The following is an 18,315-nucleotide window of genomic DNA, read 5'->3' as shown; positions in this document are numbered from 1 at the left end:
CTACCCAGGATGTCTTTCTGCTGTCCTGGTACACATTGTCTCCTGTCTCCCTGCTCCCACTCCTGTACCCTGCAAGCCATTCCCACGCTGACCTTTTTAAGTCAGCTCACGTCAGTCCCTTCTGGAAATCTGGTTGTATCCCATCACACTCAGGAGACATCTACTGTTCCCCCGACACCTGCCGCATTCTAGCCATACGACGGCCTCCAGGCTGCTCCCAGGACACATCAAACACACTCCTGCCCTGCCCTACACAGCTCCCTCTGCCCAAATGGCCTGCTTTGTGACTGCCATGCGCTGCTCCTGCACTCCATTCTGGTGTCCTCTGAGACAGGCCTCCCCTGACCTCCCCTTACAAAGGAGCCCCTCCCGTCACTCCCTGCGCCCGGCCTCGCTTGTTCTTCACTTCTCTTACTGGAACCAGACATCATGTTATATTGCACATCTGTGTTTCTTGTCTCTCTCCCCACTAGGATGTGAGCCTTCAGAGGGGGTCTTTTCCTGCTCACTCTTGTATTTCCTGGCCTAGAACAGGACCTGGCAAGTGGGGATGGCCCAGCAACTGCTGGTGGGCTTCCTAAAGCACCTATCTAAGCCACAAGCCTGCCAGGGCTCCCCTACTGCTAGATAAAGCCCAAACAGCCACTCACGTCCTCCACGGCCTGCCCTAACCTTTCTTTTTCTGGCTCATCTTCTGCCATTTCCTGCCCTACACTCCTTAAACTCTCCTCGGGCCTCTGCCTGTGCTGTTCCTCGGCCTGGGATGCCATTATCCCTTCTCCACCAGGCTCACCTCCAAGAGCCTTCCCTCCTGCCCACAGACAGCTCACCCTCACAGCACCAGCAGGGTTAGGATGGAGGCTGTGACTGAGAGTTGTGGACGCCCCAGCTCTCCAGAGAAGTACGGCGGCCACACTGGGGGAAAAAAGCAGCTGTCTCCCCTGATACAGGCCCCCTGCTCTTCTGCTGTGCAAACTCTTCACCCCATGGCACAGAGCCCCTCCGCAATGCTCTGGCTTCTGAGCCTTTGGTCCTGCCGCCCTCTCGGCTTGGGGTGTCCTCTCACTTCCTCCACTCTGCCTCCCTAAATCCTTCCTCTCCAAGACCCACCTCAGAGGTCTCTCCTCAGAAGCCTTCCTGTCCTCTTGGGTTGCCCGAGGATGCCTTTAGCTCCTTGGGTTTCCCAAGCCCTGAGCAGGCCACTGTCACTGCCTTGTTTCTGGCCATCTAAGCCTCCAGGCTGCCAGCACTGGGGGAAACACAAAGGCCTCCACAGGGCTGACTGTAGGAGATAGGTCAGGGTGGGAAAAATTATATAAAGCAGCAAACCTTCTTGGAAGGCTGGGAGGTTTTGCAAAAGCGTCGGGAAAGGATGTGGCTGAAGACAGCTGAGTTCTCTCAGAGTAGATAACAAGAAGGGAATTGATCTAGATAAGTTAGTTTACTTAGGCCTCGGAACCTGGCCTTTAATCATCCGAGCGGAGTACTGCTCTCTCCGGGGGTGGGGCGGGGGGCACAATGTTAATTACCCAGAAATGGAGTTTGCTTTAGGCCTTTGTCATTACATCTGTACTAAATAAATGCAAGCATGGCCGGCTTATGGGGGCTGCTGCTAACTCTGGCAAGGGTCCCCTATCTGCTGACAGGCAAGCCTGTGTCTGCGTACTCTGTTCATCCATCACTCAGTCAGGGTCTGCGGGTCAGACCCAGCAGCTGACCTCGGAGGATCCTGGCAGAGAGGGGCACTGCCTGTGCAGAGCGGGTGGTGCCTATGGCAATGGCCAGAGGCCCAGGCCCCAGGACTAGAAGTTGGTGGAGTCTGCGATGGCCAAGTTCTGGAGATTAGAAATGGGTGGGTCCCCAGAACTCAAGAGTGTTACAACCCCCGTTTTTCACAGGAAGTCCTCATGAGGAGAGTGTTGCAGAGAGAGCGGGACTGGCCACCCCAGCGGGCTGGGAACTGAGCCAGACTTCCTGACAGCTGGGAGACCTGGCCCACCTTCCGTTCCTCTATATAGCAGCTGTGTGCCCCCACCAGGTCTCCCTTTCCCCATGTGGTTAGCCCCAGCCACCCACCTCACTCTACAGGAAGGCTTCAAGAGTCACTTTCAGTTCAAAAAGGTTCCCTAAGGCCCAGCGTCCCAGCACTTTAGGAGGCAGGGATGGGAAGATTGCTTGGGCCCAGGAGTTCAAGACCAGCCTGACCAACATAGCAAGACCCTATCTCTCAAAAAAGAAAAAAGGTTCCCTGAGGCTTTGTCCTTGTTGGGAGTAGGAGGGGGTGTAGGGGCCATGGGAGCTGGGCCTGAGGAAGCACCTTCAGTAGCAGGGTGGGCTCAGGGCAAGCCCCGACTCCTCGGGAGGACTCTAGGAGCAAGAGAGAAGCAGAGGCCTCTGAGTCACACAGGACTGTCCTCAAATCCAGTGTCTGTCACCAACAGCCATGTGGGTGGGAAAGTCACAGTCCTCGCTTAGCGTCAGTGGCCCTCATGTGCCCAATGGAGATAATAACTTCTCCTCACTGGGTGTGGTGTGGAGGACAGGACAGGTGCCAGACACATTGAGAGCTCAGTAGAAGCCTGTTCCCTTCCCTAGCCCCACCTGCCCCAGACCCAGAGAATTCCCCTTCAGCTTGGTCCCCAGGCAGGGCTACTGAAAAGAGACCTCCATGTGGAGGAGGGGGAGGGACCAGATGCAGATGACAGGTCTCCTAACAGGTGCCAGTGCGGGTCAGTTCTAACAGCTGCCTGGAGCTTTGCAGGGAAAGCATCTAAGGTCATAGCCAGGCTCATGGCAGAGGATTGATTAGCAATGTCTGCTATGGGCAGGGGATGAAGCCGTGAAGACACATGTCCTGTGTATTTACAAATAACAGATTAGACGTTTGCTGAGCTAGGTGGTTCTAAGACTCTTGGTTCCAATTTCTGCACTATCATTACTATGATGGTACAAGCTAACACTTATTTCAATACTTACCGTGATAAATTTCATCTTTGGTAGGCAAGCATCTGTTTAGCTTTGTTTTGCCTATATGGCATCTTGTAATCCCTCCACTATTTCTGGGTGCATCATTTTCTTCTGTGGAACCACTCCTCTCCTACTCTCAGCCCATGAAGAATCTTCCCACCCCTCTGTTCCAGGCATTGGCATGTGACAAGTCAGACCAGTGAGGCTGAATTGTGGGACTCTGGTTGAAACCAAGGGGAGGATGTGAGTAGAAGCAGCCCATGGCCACCTTGCCTGTCACATGGAGAGAAGCTTCCTGCAAAGATGTCGCAGAAACAAAGATGTCACAGGATAGAGCACAGTCACAGATGGAAAGACCAAGCCAGACATTTCATTTGAATTCCTGGATCCAGCCCTACCTGAAGTCGGATGTGCCAAGAATGTTCAGTTATATGAGCCTTTTGTGTTTTGGAATTGCATAGTCCAATATAGTGGCCACTAGCCTTACATGGCTATTTAAATTTAACATTTAGTTAACTGAATTAAGTAAAACTGAAAACAATCAGTTTCCCAGCTGCACTAGGCACATTTCATGTGCTCACTGTGTACATGTGACTGGTGACTACCATATGTGGGCAGTGCATAAGTAGAACATTTCTACCATAGAGACAGTTCTGTTGGACAGAGGGAGCCATGTTTCTGTCTTTTGTAACTAGAAGTCTCTTTGTGACACACTGTGGTTCAGAAGTTTCTCTTGTGGTCTTTAGTTCCTTCCAAGCCTGAGTCCTATTAGAATTTACAGTTATGTTTAGATTTCAGCTGAGACATCTGTGTTTAGTTAGGGATTTGGCCCCTGGTCTGGAGGCACACAGTCAGCCCTGTTCACCCAATGCTCCTAACACATGGCATCAGCCCACCTTGGACCAGCAGTTCTCCTTGCTGAGCAGGTCGGCGTAGAAGTAGGACATCTTCCACTGGCCCTTGTAGGTGAAGCACCACATCAGCTCCCAGTAGCACATGTGGTGGAACTGCTTCCAGTGCTGCTGGGCCTCACAGCACTCCTCGAAACGCCGGATGGCCTGCAGGCACCTTCTGGTCAGCCTGATGGGTGCCCACCCAGCCCCAAACCCTCTGCATCCTCCGCACCTCCCAACACCACAGCAGACCGGGCCTCTCCAGGTCATGGTGGTCCAACCCTGTGCTAGGCTCAGATGGGGCCCCAGGAGCCAGGAGATCTGGCCTCCAGTTCTGGTTTTACCTCCTAAGTCTTACATGACCTTGGGCCCAAATACAGTCCCCGCCTGGGACCCTGGTTTTTTGTAACAAATTGAAAGAACAGGACAGAGCTATAATGGAGGGGAGGTACCAGACTCCAGCCTAATGGCCATGCCCTAAACAGATGGGCTTTCCTAACCTCTGCCTCCCTCAAGCACCTCCCCGCACCTCCTTCCACTGCAGTGCTGCAGTCCTATATCTCCCAGTCAAAATCCCAGGCACCACAAATGCCTCCTCCTCCGTCTTCCCAGGCTGCTCTGTCCGAAGGGCCCCTCCCTCTCCTGCTCTCTGGTTGGTTGTCTCTTGGGGGAACTCCTCCCAGTCTGTCCTGTCCCTGAGTATGTCACATGTGCCTGACTTACTGCTGACCTGGGAGAGCCCGAGGGATCCCCAGCCCCGGCCCGGACCCCCATCACTCACTGCATCAATGTTGCCTTTAATGACTTCAATCCGCCCTGCGAAGAACAGGAAGATGGCGCCCTGCAATAACACACATGCGTCCGTGTGGGTCCGTGCGGGTCTGTGGGTGTTTGTGGGCTGGGGGTACCGGGCAGCGCATGGGGCTCACCTTAGGGTACCGGTTCAGGTAGGGCTTCAAGAGCTTCTCGGCCTCCTCGATGTTGACATTCCCAGTACCTGGAGGAGGTGGTAGGGGAGACACAGAACATGTCAGCACCCCTGGCTCCTGTGATCCTGCCAGTAACCCAGTAGGGGCTTCCCAGGGTCTCCCCTTCCCCCTCTGTGAAATGGGGATGATAATTCTCCCTGTCCCTAGGGTGACGTGAGGATTATATAAGGCAGTGCAGATATCGCCCCAAGCACTTCACAGGGCTCGATAACCAGGAGCCTGTGTACACCAAGGCTGTGCCCAGAACCATAAGGTGCTGTACACAGTGTCTTCACACCCTCCACAGGGTGGGCACCACCCCCCCCCCATTTCACAGATGAGAAAACTGAGGCTGGAACCTAGTCACACTGTGAGGTAGTGGGCGTCAGCAGGCCAGTCCCCGGGACAGTGGATGTGGCTGTGTTTCTGGTTTCAGTACCCCTATCCCTAGCCGCAGGGGCATGAGCAGGGTCTGTAGTCCCTCATTCTCCTGCCCCCTTGGAGACGACCAAACCCCAGGGCCCCAGGACCCCTGTACAGGGGCGCCTACCGAGCACGAAGGTGAGGAAGGTGTGGTAGCACAGCAGGAGCATGACACACAGCACAGCGCGGAAGCTGTGTCCTGACGCGCCCTCCTCCAGCTGCAGCAGCCCATAGTCCTGAGGGGACGGGAGGGTGGGTGAGGCTCCCAGAGAGGGCAGGGGCTTGGGAGGCAGCTGGACAGCTGTGTGGGCAGTGCTGCCGGCAAAGGGGCGGAAGAGCGCTGGAACCCTGGAGGCCAGGTCAGCTGCGTGGCCCTGAGCAAGGGGCTGCCCCTCAGTGCCCCAGCGCATTCCTGGGGGAAGGGGACATGACTGCCAAGGCCAGGACAAAGGCTTGGCGGGTCTCAGGTGTCCCCCACCTTCTCCACAGCCCCTTCCCCACCCTCCCTGTAGTCACCGGCTCGGCTGCCCTGCGATGGGTATTGAGGGCCCTAGCAACCCAGGTCTGGCTGGGAGCACGAGAGACACGGAGGTGGATGATCCCAGCCATGGGCTCAGGGCATAGGTGGGGCCTGGGAAGGCTTCCTGGGGGAGAAGCCTCCAGAGCCTGGCTGGGGAGGGGCTGGGGGCAGACCCCCCACCTTGTTTCCCTGCCTGCAGTCTCTGCCCCCGTCTGTCCTCCAGAGCATTCTCGTTCTTTCTAAAACACAAATCTGACCTGCCTCACTCCTGCCTCAAACCCTCCATGGCTCCCCTGCCTTCGAGATAAAGAGGAAGCCCCGGCAGGCACAGTAGGTCCCGCAACCCGCCTGGCCCGGCCACACTGCCTCACCTCTGGGCCCTCCCTTCATCATCCTGAAGTCCTACTCATGACCCATGTGCTTTCTTAAGGAAACAAAACTGAAAGAGACCTTCACAGCCTCTAGCCAATGTTTTCCAAAGCTCAGACAGCAGAGGGCAGCCAAGATCTCAGGGGTCCGTGGGCAGGCGCCAGGAAACACTGAGTCACCGTGAGCGTTTTCCCTTCTCAGTTATCTTTCTATCCTTTGGTGGTGCCCAGGAGACATCCCCAGTCCTTTGCTCTTGGGGTGTGAACTCTCTCACCCAAAGCCCCCTTTCTCAGAAAGAGGCAGCCCTGGCTGAACCCGGGCCCACCACATAGTCTAGCTGGGCTTTCCAAAAGATGGCTGGGCCCTTGTGGTATTTATTTTTATGACTATGTTCTTATCATGCCAAATAATATGGAGGTTTGTGTAGACATGTTTCCTTTGAATCAATTTCAGTAAAAGTCATGAGTCACTTTTGAGAAAAGTAATATATACATTATAAAAGAGAGGTCCGTGCTTGTGGCAAGTATCAGTAAGGGTCAGTGCACATTTGAGAAACACTTATCTGGTCCATAACAAGGTCCTTATTTTACTAAAAAGAGGTTCAGAGAAGGTAGGGACTTGCTCAGAGTCACAGAGAAAAGGGGATGAGGCTGGACTGACCCAGAGATCCTAACTTCCAGGCCAGTGCTCCTTCTACCACACAAAGCCTCCTCCACCAGGAAGCCCTCCCTGATCTGCTGCCTTCAACCTGGGGTTGGTACTCAGGTTCTTGCCCTCAGTAAAGTCTCTGGGTGCTTGAGTTCTCTGGTTCCTCCTCAAGGTCTGATGCCCAGTAGGGCCTCCCTCAGGCATCTGCTGGATGAAGTGGTAGCACCAGAAAATGGTCCTTTGGGGAAGGACTTGCTCAAAGTCTTGAAGTGAGGCAATATCTACAGAAAGAGGGACCAGCTCCTGACACCTGTTAGGCTCAGAGAATGTGTGATCCTGAGCCACTGATGGAGCTGCCCTTCATAGCCACCCCCACCCACCCAGAGCCTCTGCACCCTGGGCGGGCCAGGCAGGGATCACTAGCCCGATTCGCCTGGAGAGAAGACTGAGGCCCAGGGAGGTCTGGGCATTGTCCAGGGTCATACAATGAGAGGGGCTGAGCCAGGACGGGCACCTAGGCCCTGCGGCCTGTCAGCCCCACCGTGTCCAGCCCAGCCCCAGTTTTGGGGCTGAGCAGGTCAGGGGTGCTAGGAAGCAGGTGGTTACCTTGTTTCCTGAAAAGCCCACGAACTCCAGCAGCCTCAGGATCCTAGTAGGAAGCATGGACAATGTCTGCAAGAAAGGAGGCAATCAAGCATGTGAAGGTACCCAGAGGGGGCAGGGGCCACCCCCACTGTCCCAAGGCCTGCTCTTTAACAGGCTTTACCTGGAGAGGAGAGGGCCACCCCTCTAACTTTGGAAAGGCCCCTGGTCACCTAGGTTCCTGAGGCTAAAATCTTCCCTGGGAAGCTCCTCCTCCCTTGATCAGGCAGTTTTCCCAGACTTCCTGATCCCTCTGCCTGAAAGCCCCTCCTCAGCTGGGAAACTCCTAGGAATCCTTCAGGAGCCAGCACAGATGCTCCCTCCCTCCCGTAGGAAACCTTCCCCGACTCCATGCAGGAGGAAGACTTAGTTCTCTGTCCCCTCTAAGTCATCAGCTGGTTTCAGGACTGTCTCCTTCCCTGCCACTGGTAAATGTTTAACCAGCAGCTCTCTAGGGCAGAGAAAGCACTGATTTATTATGTGTGCCATGGTCAGGTGCTGTGAAGGCTCTACCACAGTGGATTTCAAGCTACTGGCCCGACTTGGGAAGAAATGCACTGATGGACTCTGGAGCTGGCTCCAGCGCCCACTCCACCCCCACCCCAGCTGTGAGTCCCTGAAGGCTGGCCACACATCTGGTCATCTCTGGATCCTGGTGCCCAGCACACAGTCAGGTGCAGGGGCACTTGGCAGTGACCACACGAGTCAGGGACAGAAGGGGAGACTGAGCTCGAGCCAGGTGCTGTGGAAATGGGGGAGGAGCACTCACCAGGTTGAAGGCCCCCACACCGAGCTTCACTCCTCCTTCAAAGTGCGGGTGGTTCTCACCCTTGCAGTATTGTGAGGACTGGACAAGGCTGTCCAGCTCCCTGTAGAGAGATGCCAAGTCCTGTTTCAGCCACTGCTGGGGGTGGGGGGTAGGGGCTGGGACCCCTTCCAGCTGGGCCTCAGGTAAACTCCCTGGTGGTGGATTCATACAGTTCTGGTGATCCTGAGAACTGATATTTGAGGAATTTCGAATCCCATCTCCTACCATGATAACACACTCCTCACCCCTGAATTTTAGCCATATGGGCCCTGGCACACTCTGCCATGGGCAGCTTCTGGACATTTGTTGGTACTCCACATCCTGTCTAAAAGAGGTTTTCTCAGCCTCCGCACTGCTGACATTTTGGGATGGGTAATTCTTTGTTGCTGGGGGTGGCAGGGGAGCTGTTCTGGGCATCTTAGGATGTTTAGCAGCATCCATGGCCCCTGAGCACCAGATGCCAGTAGCATCCTCTCCCCAGCTGGACAACCAGAATGTCTCCAGACATCGCCAAATGTCTCAGAGGGGGACGTCACCCCCAGCTGAAAACCACTGGGCTAGCCCAAACACCTCCTCCTTCAGGAAGTCTTCCTGGAGTCTCCTGGTTGGAATTCAACTCTATGTCTCCTGGTTACCAACTGCACAGAGCCCCTAGTCCAGCCACCTGAGGCAGGACAGAGGCTTTAACGATGTGTCTGCCTCCTTCCTGGGCTGACAGCATTTTGAAGGCTTTCAATTAGAAAGCTTGAGGCTTCTCTGTGCCAGGCACTGGAAGACAGCAGGGACCAAGTCACCAAGCCATTGCCCCCACAGCATTCTCACTTTAAGGGACAGACCCTCCCTCCCCCCATTAAATCACTATGAGGGTGATGGCAGGCTCCAAGGAGAAGAATCCTTGGACCTGACCTAGTCTGGGGATAGGAAAGGCTTCTCTGAGGAGGTGACATTTGAGCTGAAATCTGGTACAGAAAGCTCAGTGCAGAAAGTGTTTCTGACAGAGAGAACAGCACGTCCAAAGGCCCCGAGGTAGGAACCACCTTAGCATATTTGAAGAACTGGGGGAAGGCTCAAGGACCTAAGGCAGAGTGAAGTGGGAGATGTGGCAAGCAGGGCAGGGGTGAACTCCCAGGAAGGACTCAGCAATAACCCAGGACTTCTTTTAAGAGCAAGAGGAGCCTTGGGAGTTGGCAAGGGGTGGCCTGACAAGGTGTGTGCTTTGGCGACATCATTCTGGCAGCTGGTAGGGAGGCTGGGGCCAGAGCACTTGTCTGGTTTTTCTAGAAAACTTCTAGCATAGGTCCCCAAGGTAACGTGATGTCCACATGCTATATGGTACATTATACCCTCGCAATACCTTGTAACAAGTTCACAATATCCCTGCAGGGAAACAGCTACATTAAATGGGGGAGACAAAGATGATAAATAGGCCAGGCACGGTGGCTTACACCTGTAATCCCAGCACTTTGGGAGGCCGAGGCAGGCGGATCACCTGAGGTCAGGAGTTCAAGACCAGCCTAGCCTGGCCAATGTGGTGAAACCCCATCTCTACTAAAAATACAAAAAATTAGCCAGGTGGGGTGGCGCACATCTGTAGTCCAGCTATTTGGGAGGCTGAGGCAGAAGAATCGCTTGAACCCGGAAGGCAGAGGTTGCCATGAGCTGAGACCGTGCCACTGCACTCCAGCCTGGGCGACAGAGCAAGACTCCATCTCAAAAAAAAAAAAAGACTTTTTTACTTTTCCTCTTTTTTTCCATTTTTTTTTTACTGTGAAAAATATACATATCATGAAATTTAATATCTTAACCAATTTTCAGTGTACAATTCAGTGGTATTAACTACATTTCCATTATTATGCAACTATCCCCAATATCCCTCGCCATGAATTATTTTCCTCCTGTAAAAGTAAAACTTTATTCCCCTGTCTTTTGGTCTATAGCTTCATGTCTATCCTTAGCCCCCTTTGCAATATTATTTTTTCTGTCTCTCTTGCCTGATGGAAAAAGCATGGAGTAAATTATCTGCCTTCTCTGTGGTGCTTGTGGACTACTGAGCAGGTGTAGTAAGATTGGTGTCACCGTAAATTTATCATCACCAGCTTCAGCTGGGCTTCTCCGTACTGCCAGTCACTCTTGTGCTGTTTCCATAGTGATTTCTCCATAATCCTCTGCATATTTCAAACCTTATCTACTCTCTTTAAAACTCTTGCCCCCACCCCCCCTTGTTTTTGTTTTTGAGACGATATCTCACTCTGTCACCCAGGCTGGAATGCAGTGGCGTGATATCAGTTCACTGCAACCTCCGCGTCCCGGGTTCAAGTGATTCTTCTGCCTCAGCCTCCCAAGTAGCTGGGATTACAGGCGCCTGCCACCACGCCCACCTAATTTTTGTATTTTTAGTAGAGACAGGTTTCACCAGTTTGGACAGGCTGGTCTCGAACTCCTGACCTCAGGTGATCTGCCTGCCTCAGCCTCCCAAAGTGCTGGGGATTACAGGCTTTAGCCACCGCGTCCGGCCTCAAATCAACTTTTAATGGAAATAAGTTTTAATGCAACACTTGGTGAGTGGGGGACTGGATTTTCAGAGCTTTTGTTGCTGTGGGAACCATAGATAAGGGATTATGGAGCCATGTTGGGTAAAAACGCTCTGGACTGAATCTTCATTCATAAACATGGCCTGAGCCTGGGCTAGTTTGAATATCAGGGATCCAGAGATAGCACGAAAGTGATTTTGGCCTGCAGAGAGCGTGTCCACACGTGCATGTGTGTGTGTGTATACCTTTCCTGTGTACTAGAGTTAAAGAAGCCTTCATGGGGAAAGTGGCATTTGGACTGGGCCTTAACAGATCTGTGGGAGTTCTGCTGCTGTTCCCAAAATGGCTGTTCGTGTGGCTATCTCCCTGCCCCCACCAGACCAGCCTGTGCAGAATCTGTGTCTTATTTTCCCCAGCAGAGGGTCAGGCAGGGAGTAAGCACTCAAGGGACCAAAGGGAAGAGACACAGCCAGAAAGCCAGGGGAATATGATTTCAGGAGACTGAGGTCCTGAGGGCATGGAAATTGGCTTGCATCAACAGTCTAGGTTCTGGCCTTGTTTAGTACTCTTCTCCTCCCACAAAGCCGCCTGAAGGGAACAGTACAGCAGAGGCTGTGACCCAGAGTCTCCACAAGCGGATGGCCAGCCCCACTCACTTGTAAGTCTGGTAGCTGTTTCGAACTTTGATGCCACCTTTGATGAAGCTCACCATGTTCTCGTCCTGCAGGAGGAAAAGATGCTGACCACCTGGCCCAGGTGGGCAGCCGCAGGCTGAGAGGGATCATGCAAGGCTCTGGGCCTGACTGCCCCTCCCTGTGAGGAACCCTTGGGGGATGAGGTCAGAGATCAGCCAAACCAGGCCTCCCTGCTCTTTGGCTCAACAAAACCTCTAAAATGCCCAGGGTTGGACCAGCCTCACAGGTACACGTACTCTGTGCTTGGAGAGAGGCCTGGAGGGGCCACGCCCAATGGTTAACAGTATCTCCCTCTAGGTGGAGGGACTGCGAGAAAGGAGAGGGGATGCTTGTTTTTGGATTGTTTGTGGTTTTTACAACAAGCAGGTATTTATCACATTTTTAAATGTAAAACTTCCTTTGCCTATAGCCGCCAGCAGCTCTATTCACTGTTTACACCCAATGGAAAACGGATGGACAAGGATTGTGGAAGTTCATGATAGCCAAGAAACAGAAACAGCCCAAATGGCCACCAGCAGAAGGACAGATAAACAAACTGCGGTGTGTTCAGGCAAGAGAATAACACACAGTCACATAAGGCCGAGGGAAGAAAGCAAGACCCACACCACTTAGGAAGCTCAAAAGCAAATGAAACATCACCATATGCTGTTCAGACATGAGTACAAAGCTGAGAAAGCGATTTTAAAAAAAAAATAGGGTAGGGCTGAGGTGGGCGCATCACTTGAGGTCAGGAGTTCGAGACCAGCCTGGCCAACGTGGTGAAACTCCATCTCTACTAAAAATACAAAAATACAAAAATTAGCCAGAGGCTGAGGCGGGAGAATCGCTTGAACCCAGGAGGCGGAGGTTACAGTGAGCTGAGATCACACCACTGCACTCCAGCCTGGGCGACAGAGCGAGACTCCGTCTCAAAAAAAAAAAAAAAAAAAAGGAAAGGGTAGGGGACAATAAACATAATACTCTAGTAGTGATTCCCCTGCTGGGTGCATGGACAGGGTGAGGAGGAGTCCCAGGGTGAGGAGAGTTATTGCCAGTGTTCTGTCCTCCAGTTGGGTGTGGTGTTGATGGGTGTTCATTATTTGTAAAAATGTAATAAACAAACAAAATGTCGTTTATGGTGCAATCATTACAGTGAATCCTAAAGCAAGGATTAGGATTAATCCAATTCTAATCTCCCCAGGTCAAAAAGATAGAAAAAAAAGTTATGAAATTAACCAGCACCCCAACACTAAAATGTCCCTCTTCTGCTAAATACACATATATAATGATGCTGATATGTTCTCATTATAACCCAGGCTTTCAGGCAAAAGCATGCAGTGATCATTCTCATCATTCCCACTCTGTGGTGAGGAGACCTGGGCTCCAACTTCATCAGACCTAGGTTCAAATCCCTGCTCATCATTTGCTAATCATGTGACCTTGGGAAAGTGACCCCTTTCCTCTCAGTCTCCCCTTCACAGGCCTCTGTGGTGAAGATTAAATAACAAATGTAAATATTAGCAAAAACAAACTGTAATGTGTGTAAGGTATGTAGAAACTACATACCTGTACCGTGTGCAAAAAGTCTGGTACATCACAGGTGCTACAGAACTTGTTGAATGAATCACATGGAAAACAGGCTTTGAGACAATGCCTATCACCCCCACAGGACCCTTAACAGGAAATGCAGCAGCCACACAGTGGAAATAGCATCCTGGTAACGGTGGGAGCGCATGTGCTAGGGGTGTGAGGACGTGATGCCCATCACTTCCCTTTGAGCCCTGCCAGGGGCAGGAGTGTGAAGGATGGGTCACGATTGCTACAGGGGAGGGGTCACGATTGCTACAGGGGAGGGGTCGTGGTTACTATGGGGGATGGGTCACAGTTGCTCTAGGGGATGGGTTGTGGTTGGATGTGGAAATTGATCTTCTGAAATCCCAGCCTCCTTGTACAAGTGGGGGTCCCTACCTGCAGGAAGGTCAGGGCTGCTCGCTGCAGCAGGCACTCTGCATAGCAGACCTCAGCGTGGATTTCCTCTGTGGGGAGAAAACCAAAGCCCCATGGCCTCCTGGGACTCTAATCAGGAGGCCTGGGACGAGTCCTCACACCCCTACTTTCCCAAAAGCAAAGGGAACCTGTGTCAGCACCTCTCCTGTCCCCTACCTCATCACCCAGTGCTTCAGAGTGTTCGTCACTGTCCCTAGAAGCTAGCTCACACCCTCCCCAAGAAGGTCGCCTAGTCTTGTTCTCCAAGCACCACTGTAGGTGCTGTGCACCCAGCAACATCAGATGCATTGTGGGGCGCTAGAACCTTCCAGGGCTCTTGAGGAGGGTAAGGCCACTTTCTCCTACGCTGCAGAGCCCCTCACTGCTTGTGGTCAGCCACTGCTCCAGGACAGCTGCATGTGGTCATGGCACAAAGACCTGGATGGACCATGACAGCCCACACCATGTTGTCCCAATGACTCAGCTGCTGACACCACATTCCCCTCTGGGGCCCATGTGATCACCAGGATAATTAAATCAGTAAACTCAACTGCACATACAACTCTAAACACCCGTGGGCCTGAGGAGCAGAGCCCTGGCCTTGGACAGCTTTCCCTTTTCTTGACTTGCAGGTTCTCAGCCAGTAGTGCTATCACATAAGTGGGTCTCACCTGCCCCCCACACCCTCACTAGAGAGCCAGGCCTCAAAAGGCCCCAGGTCTGACCCATGTGTGTCCTGGCATGGACCCCAGGGCCTGGCCCCCTAGGCGATGACAGGGAGGATAACTGCCCCTTCCTGGGCCTAGAGCTGGCCGCCTGGGCTTAACATGGTTGAGAGGACGTCCTGGATGCCACACCTTCAGTGAATTGGCCCAGTGTGGGGCGGTTCACCAGGCTGCTGAAGGAATCTGTTACAGAAGACTTCCTCCGGTGCCTGAAGAGGAAAAAGAGGGGCCTCAGGTGAGGATTAGAGAGAGGCCACACTTGTCTCTGTCCCTCTCTGCTACACTCTAGAACATTCCTAGAGAGACAGAGCTAACAGAAAGAACACAGACTTTGGGGTCAGGCAGAAGAGGTTTGATATTCTGGCAAAAACAGTCACTTAACTTCTCTGAGGCTCAGTGTCTTCACTGATAAAATGGGACAGTTACCACCTGATCAGTCCTGGGGCTGAGGCTAAACAGCAGCCCCTGGTCAACCCGCGTCCAGGCCAGGTGACGCTGCTCCTGGCAGCTCCCAACCTGTGCCACATTTGGGTTCCTCTCCTTAATGTCTCCTCGTGCCCAGCTTGGCCTACCCTCCTGCCCACTCAAGTTGTGGTGCCTCCTCCTCTACTCTGTCACCCTGGTCCCTGAAAGCTGCCCAGTGACTGGCTCAGACAACATAGCTCCTGAGGCAGGGCCAACAGGGACGGCTCTTAGCACCTGCAGACACAACCTCTTAGCCAAAAGCAGCAGTTCGAATAGTGGCATGTTAGGCACTGGGATGGGCCAAGGTGACAGAAGGGTGGGCCTCCCAACCTCTGATCCCTGCCCCCAACGCCCCCAACCTCTGACACAGCATCTGTGCCTCCTTCATCATGTTGCCGGCGAGCAGGATGTCCTGAGGGTCAAAGGTCATCATGGCCTGCATCTCCAGGATGGTGGCATACGTCAGTGAGTGGTACATGCTTTCCTTGGTTCTGCCAAAGAGAAGGGACATTGAGAGCACCACCTCACAGAGCCCCAGAGGCAGCTGGCCCTGGGCAGCTCATCTCTGTCCTCCTCCATTCTGCAGTGAGGCAAGGGGACCGGACGTCCAGGCACGGGGAGGTCCTTGGCCAGGTCTGATCTGCTCGCTGCTACTCAAAAGACCTCAGATTCTGTTTCCAGCTTGCCTTCTTCCTGCTGAGTGGCCCTAAGTGATCTACCAGATTTGAGCCTCAGTTCCTCATCGGCTCAGTAGGGGTGGCAGCAGCATAGCTGCCATGAGCACTGAGAAAGGCTTTAGTGCGTGTCGGCCTGAGGCTGCCCTTCCCTGCACCCAGTGCCACCCTCTTGCCTTCTGCCCCCACCTCCTGTAGGCTGAGCCCAAGTCCTGTCTGTGAGATCCTGTTTAGCCCAAACCCCACCCCTGGGCCGCCCTCAACCCCACTTCCCTGGACCTCCTCTCTAGTCACTGCTGCCTCTTCCCACTCCCTCTCCTCATCTGATCATGGTGCCCAATAGTTACACCTTCCCATGGCTCCCACATCCTAGGAGATCCTGCCGGGGCTGAAGCTCCACAAGATGTCAGCCCTGCCCACCTCTCCAGCCCTCTTGACGCTTCTGTTCCCCACCCACTCCCATCTGGTCACATTCAAGATTGCACCCCCAGCCACACTGAACCACACAGACCTTCCATTAGAAAATCCCACATTTTCCTCCTCCAGGCCTTTGCCCAGGCTGTCCCCTCAGATTGCAATGCCCTTCCTCGGCCAGGTGTGGTGGCACATGCCTGTAATCCCAGGACTCTAGGAGGGCAAGGCGGGAGGATTGTTTGAGCCCAGGAGTTTGAGACCAGGCTGAGTAACATAGTGAGATCCTGTCTCTAAAAAGTAATAATAATTTTTTTTTAAAAAGAAAGAAACACCCCTCCTCTACATCTCCTGACATATCTGTCAAGGCCCTCAAATGCCTCCCAGAGCCCTGGGAATCCAGGCCTCCTCCTCAGGGACTCCATCTGTAACTGAGGTACGGGTCATACTGAACTGACATCAGCATAGGCTCAGCTCTCCCCAGATTGGGCACCTCGAGGACAGAGCTTGTGTGTGATTCATCTCTGTCCTCAGCACTGATGTCAGGGCTGAGCCAAGGTGGCCTCAGGAGTCTCCGGGCTCCCTGCTCCTCCACCGCCCCAGGCTCCTCAGCTGAAGGGTGTGTTGGGGGCAGGGGGTGGCATTTAGTCCATCACATGGAGAGGGCAACAGGCAAGGAGGGATGCGAACAACGCCAGGTCCTCTCTGTATGTGGAGGGAGCCACTTAACATGTCTGGGCCTAGATTTCTGCTTCTGCAAAATGGGGACGATAATGCCAGCCTGCCTGGGTCCCTGTAAGCCTGTGGGACTGACTGGGAGCGCCTTTACTTCCTTCCCCAGGTCTCCTTGTGAATTATTTATAAAGCTCCTCAGTGCCAGGTTTATGCTGGGAACTTCAGAGGAAAGAGAGATGACTAAGGTTTACAGGCTGGTTGTGAAATCATGTGACTTTACCCCTTTTCCTGTTCATAAAACACTCGTAAATTAAACTACTTCTGGGTGACACTCCTGTGATCCCTGAGGGTCAAAGGCAGGAAACCAAGGCTGCTCCACCACTTGCCAGCCAGGGGCACTCTCTGGATGCTCCCAGGCCTTTGCCAGGACTGCTTAATCTGCAGGCAGTGGCTTGTGGAGAGGAGCAGGCTGCCCAGAGCTGGGGCTAGAAGCAGGCTTCAGAGCCTCTCAGACACAGGTTGGAGTCTCAGCTTTGCCAGCTACCAGCTGTAAGACCTGGCATGTCTCATGTCTCATAGCCTCCCTCAGCCTCAGGTTTTTCCCTGCAGAAGGAAAACCGTAACTCTTCTCCCCCACGGGTTTTTGCATGGCTTAAATAGAATAATACCCAGGCCAGGGGCCACTGCACCAAAGCTCAGTAAATGAGTCCCTCCATGTCCTGTGCCACTTCCCTGCATAAAAACCTTCTCCTTGAGGAGGGGCTTCCCTGGCAGCACACAGACCCATCCCCCAGATAACACCCCCAGCCCTCAGGCCTCTCCATCTCTCAAGCCCTTGTCTCTCTCTTCCTCTCCCACTGCAGGTCTGAGGCCTGGGACTCAGCACCACCTGCCCAGCCCCACCTGTGGAACCTTGTCTGGTGCTGGGCCCAGAAGGAGGGACAGCTCCCCCAGGGCAGCTGGCAGACAAAGTGGAATTTCTAGTCTGAGGCCCAGGGCCCCAACAGGCGTCTGTGGCTAAGAATACTAGCCCCTCCCCAGCCTACCTCCTGGAAGTCCCCAACTCTAGTCTGAACTCGGAAATGGGGTACAGAGGTATGACAACCCTCCAACCTCAGCCACTCCAAGTTTAGCTTGTACCCAAGTTCTTATTTGCATATATATCATCCAGGCCGTTAGTCGGCTCATTCCTGAGCTGTCCCCTCACTCTGGGACATGTCTACTGGGGTCCCACCTTCTTGGGCCCAGACCAGCTGTCAGGATAGGGAGGGCACTGGGAGGCAGAGGCAGGCCCTTGACCTCTCCAAGTCTCTGCCCCTTCATGCTCACTGAAGCTCCCCCTACTCCACTTTCTGGTCCTTTCAGACTCTACTTCCTCTCCAGCCCAAGTTGCTTCTATGGACTCCCAATCCCCAGTCAGCTGTCCATCACCCTGCCCTCTTCCTTCAGGGATCTGCCTCAGTTCCTCCCACTCCAGGGTGAGTGTCTCCATCTCTCAGATACACCAGACCCTCACTCACCGCCCAGTCTTTGCATAGGCAGTTCCTTACGCCTAGAAACGCCCCCTCTATCTGGCTGAGTCCTTCTCATCCAGTCCATCTCAGTGTAAATGTCACTTTTTCCAGGAAGCCTTCCAGGGCAGCTTCATGGGTGTGTGGTCTATGCCGTTGCACAGGGCCTGTGCCTAAAAAGGGCCCATGTTTGGTTTAATTCTCTGCTGTCACTGTCTTTAAATTTTAATAATATTTGAACAAATGACCCTGAATTTCTATTTGGCAATGATCCCCAGGGAATGATGCAGTCCTCCTGACCAGCTCCTTTCCCACATGAAGTGGGGTCCCTGGGTAGTTCTCAGCACCCCTTACTGCTTGTTTCACCATTTCCCTGCTGGACCCTGAGAACAGCCCACATCTTGCTCAGTAATGGAGCACCAGCA

General features: G+C 53.4%; 1 protein-coding gene across 6 annotated transcripts in view; it reads right to left on the bottom strand.

Moving 5' to 3' along the window:
* The window catches only part of TTC39A (tetratricopeptide repeat domain 39A), a 44,357-nt gene that overhangs the window by 10,922 nt on the left and 15,120 nt on the right, over positions 1-18,315 (bottom strand). For 4 of the 6 annotated variants that reach the window (XM_007978774.3, XM_007978779.3, XM_007978777.3 and 1 more), the window contains exons 3-12: positions 14,979-15,110; positions 14,287-14,363; positions 13,412-13,479; positions 11,426-11,490; positions 8,200-8,299; positions 7,395-7,460; positions 5,379-5,487; positions 4,790-4,857; positions 4,642-4,701; positions 3,864-4,025 (exon numbers count right to left, since the gene is read on the bottom strand). In XM_007978774.3, coding sequence (XP_007976965.1) covers positions 3,864-4,025; positions 4,642-4,701; positions 4,790-4,857; positions 5,379-5,487; positions 7,395-7,460; positions 8,200-8,299; positions 11,426-11,490; positions 13,412-13,479; positions 14,287-14,363; positions 14,979-15,110 — 907 coding nt within the window. Of the gene's footprint in view, positions 1-3,863; positions 4,026-4,641; positions 4,702-4,789; positions 4,858-5,378; positions 5,488-6,142; positions 6,220-7,394; positions 7,461-7,554; positions 8,028-8,199; positions 8,300-11,425; positions 11,491-13,411; positions 13,480-14,286; positions 14,364-14,978; positions 15,111-18,315 lie in introns of those variants that run through there. The other 2 variants (XM_037999815.2, XM_037999817.2) reach the window with 2 other exon arrangements.

This window comes from Chlorocebus sabaeus, chromosome 20 (assembly GCF_047675955.1).
Source record: "Chlorocebus sabaeus isolate Y175 chromosome 20, mChlSab1.0.hap1, whole genome shotgun sequence".
Classification (NCBI taxonomy): domain Eukaryota; kingdom Metazoa; phylum Chordata; class Mammalia; order Primates; family Cercopithecidae; genus Chlorocebus; species Chlorocebus sabaeus.
The sequence above is the reverse complement of the archived record's forward strand: the minus strand, read 5'-3'. Positions and strand labels throughout refer to the sequence as shown.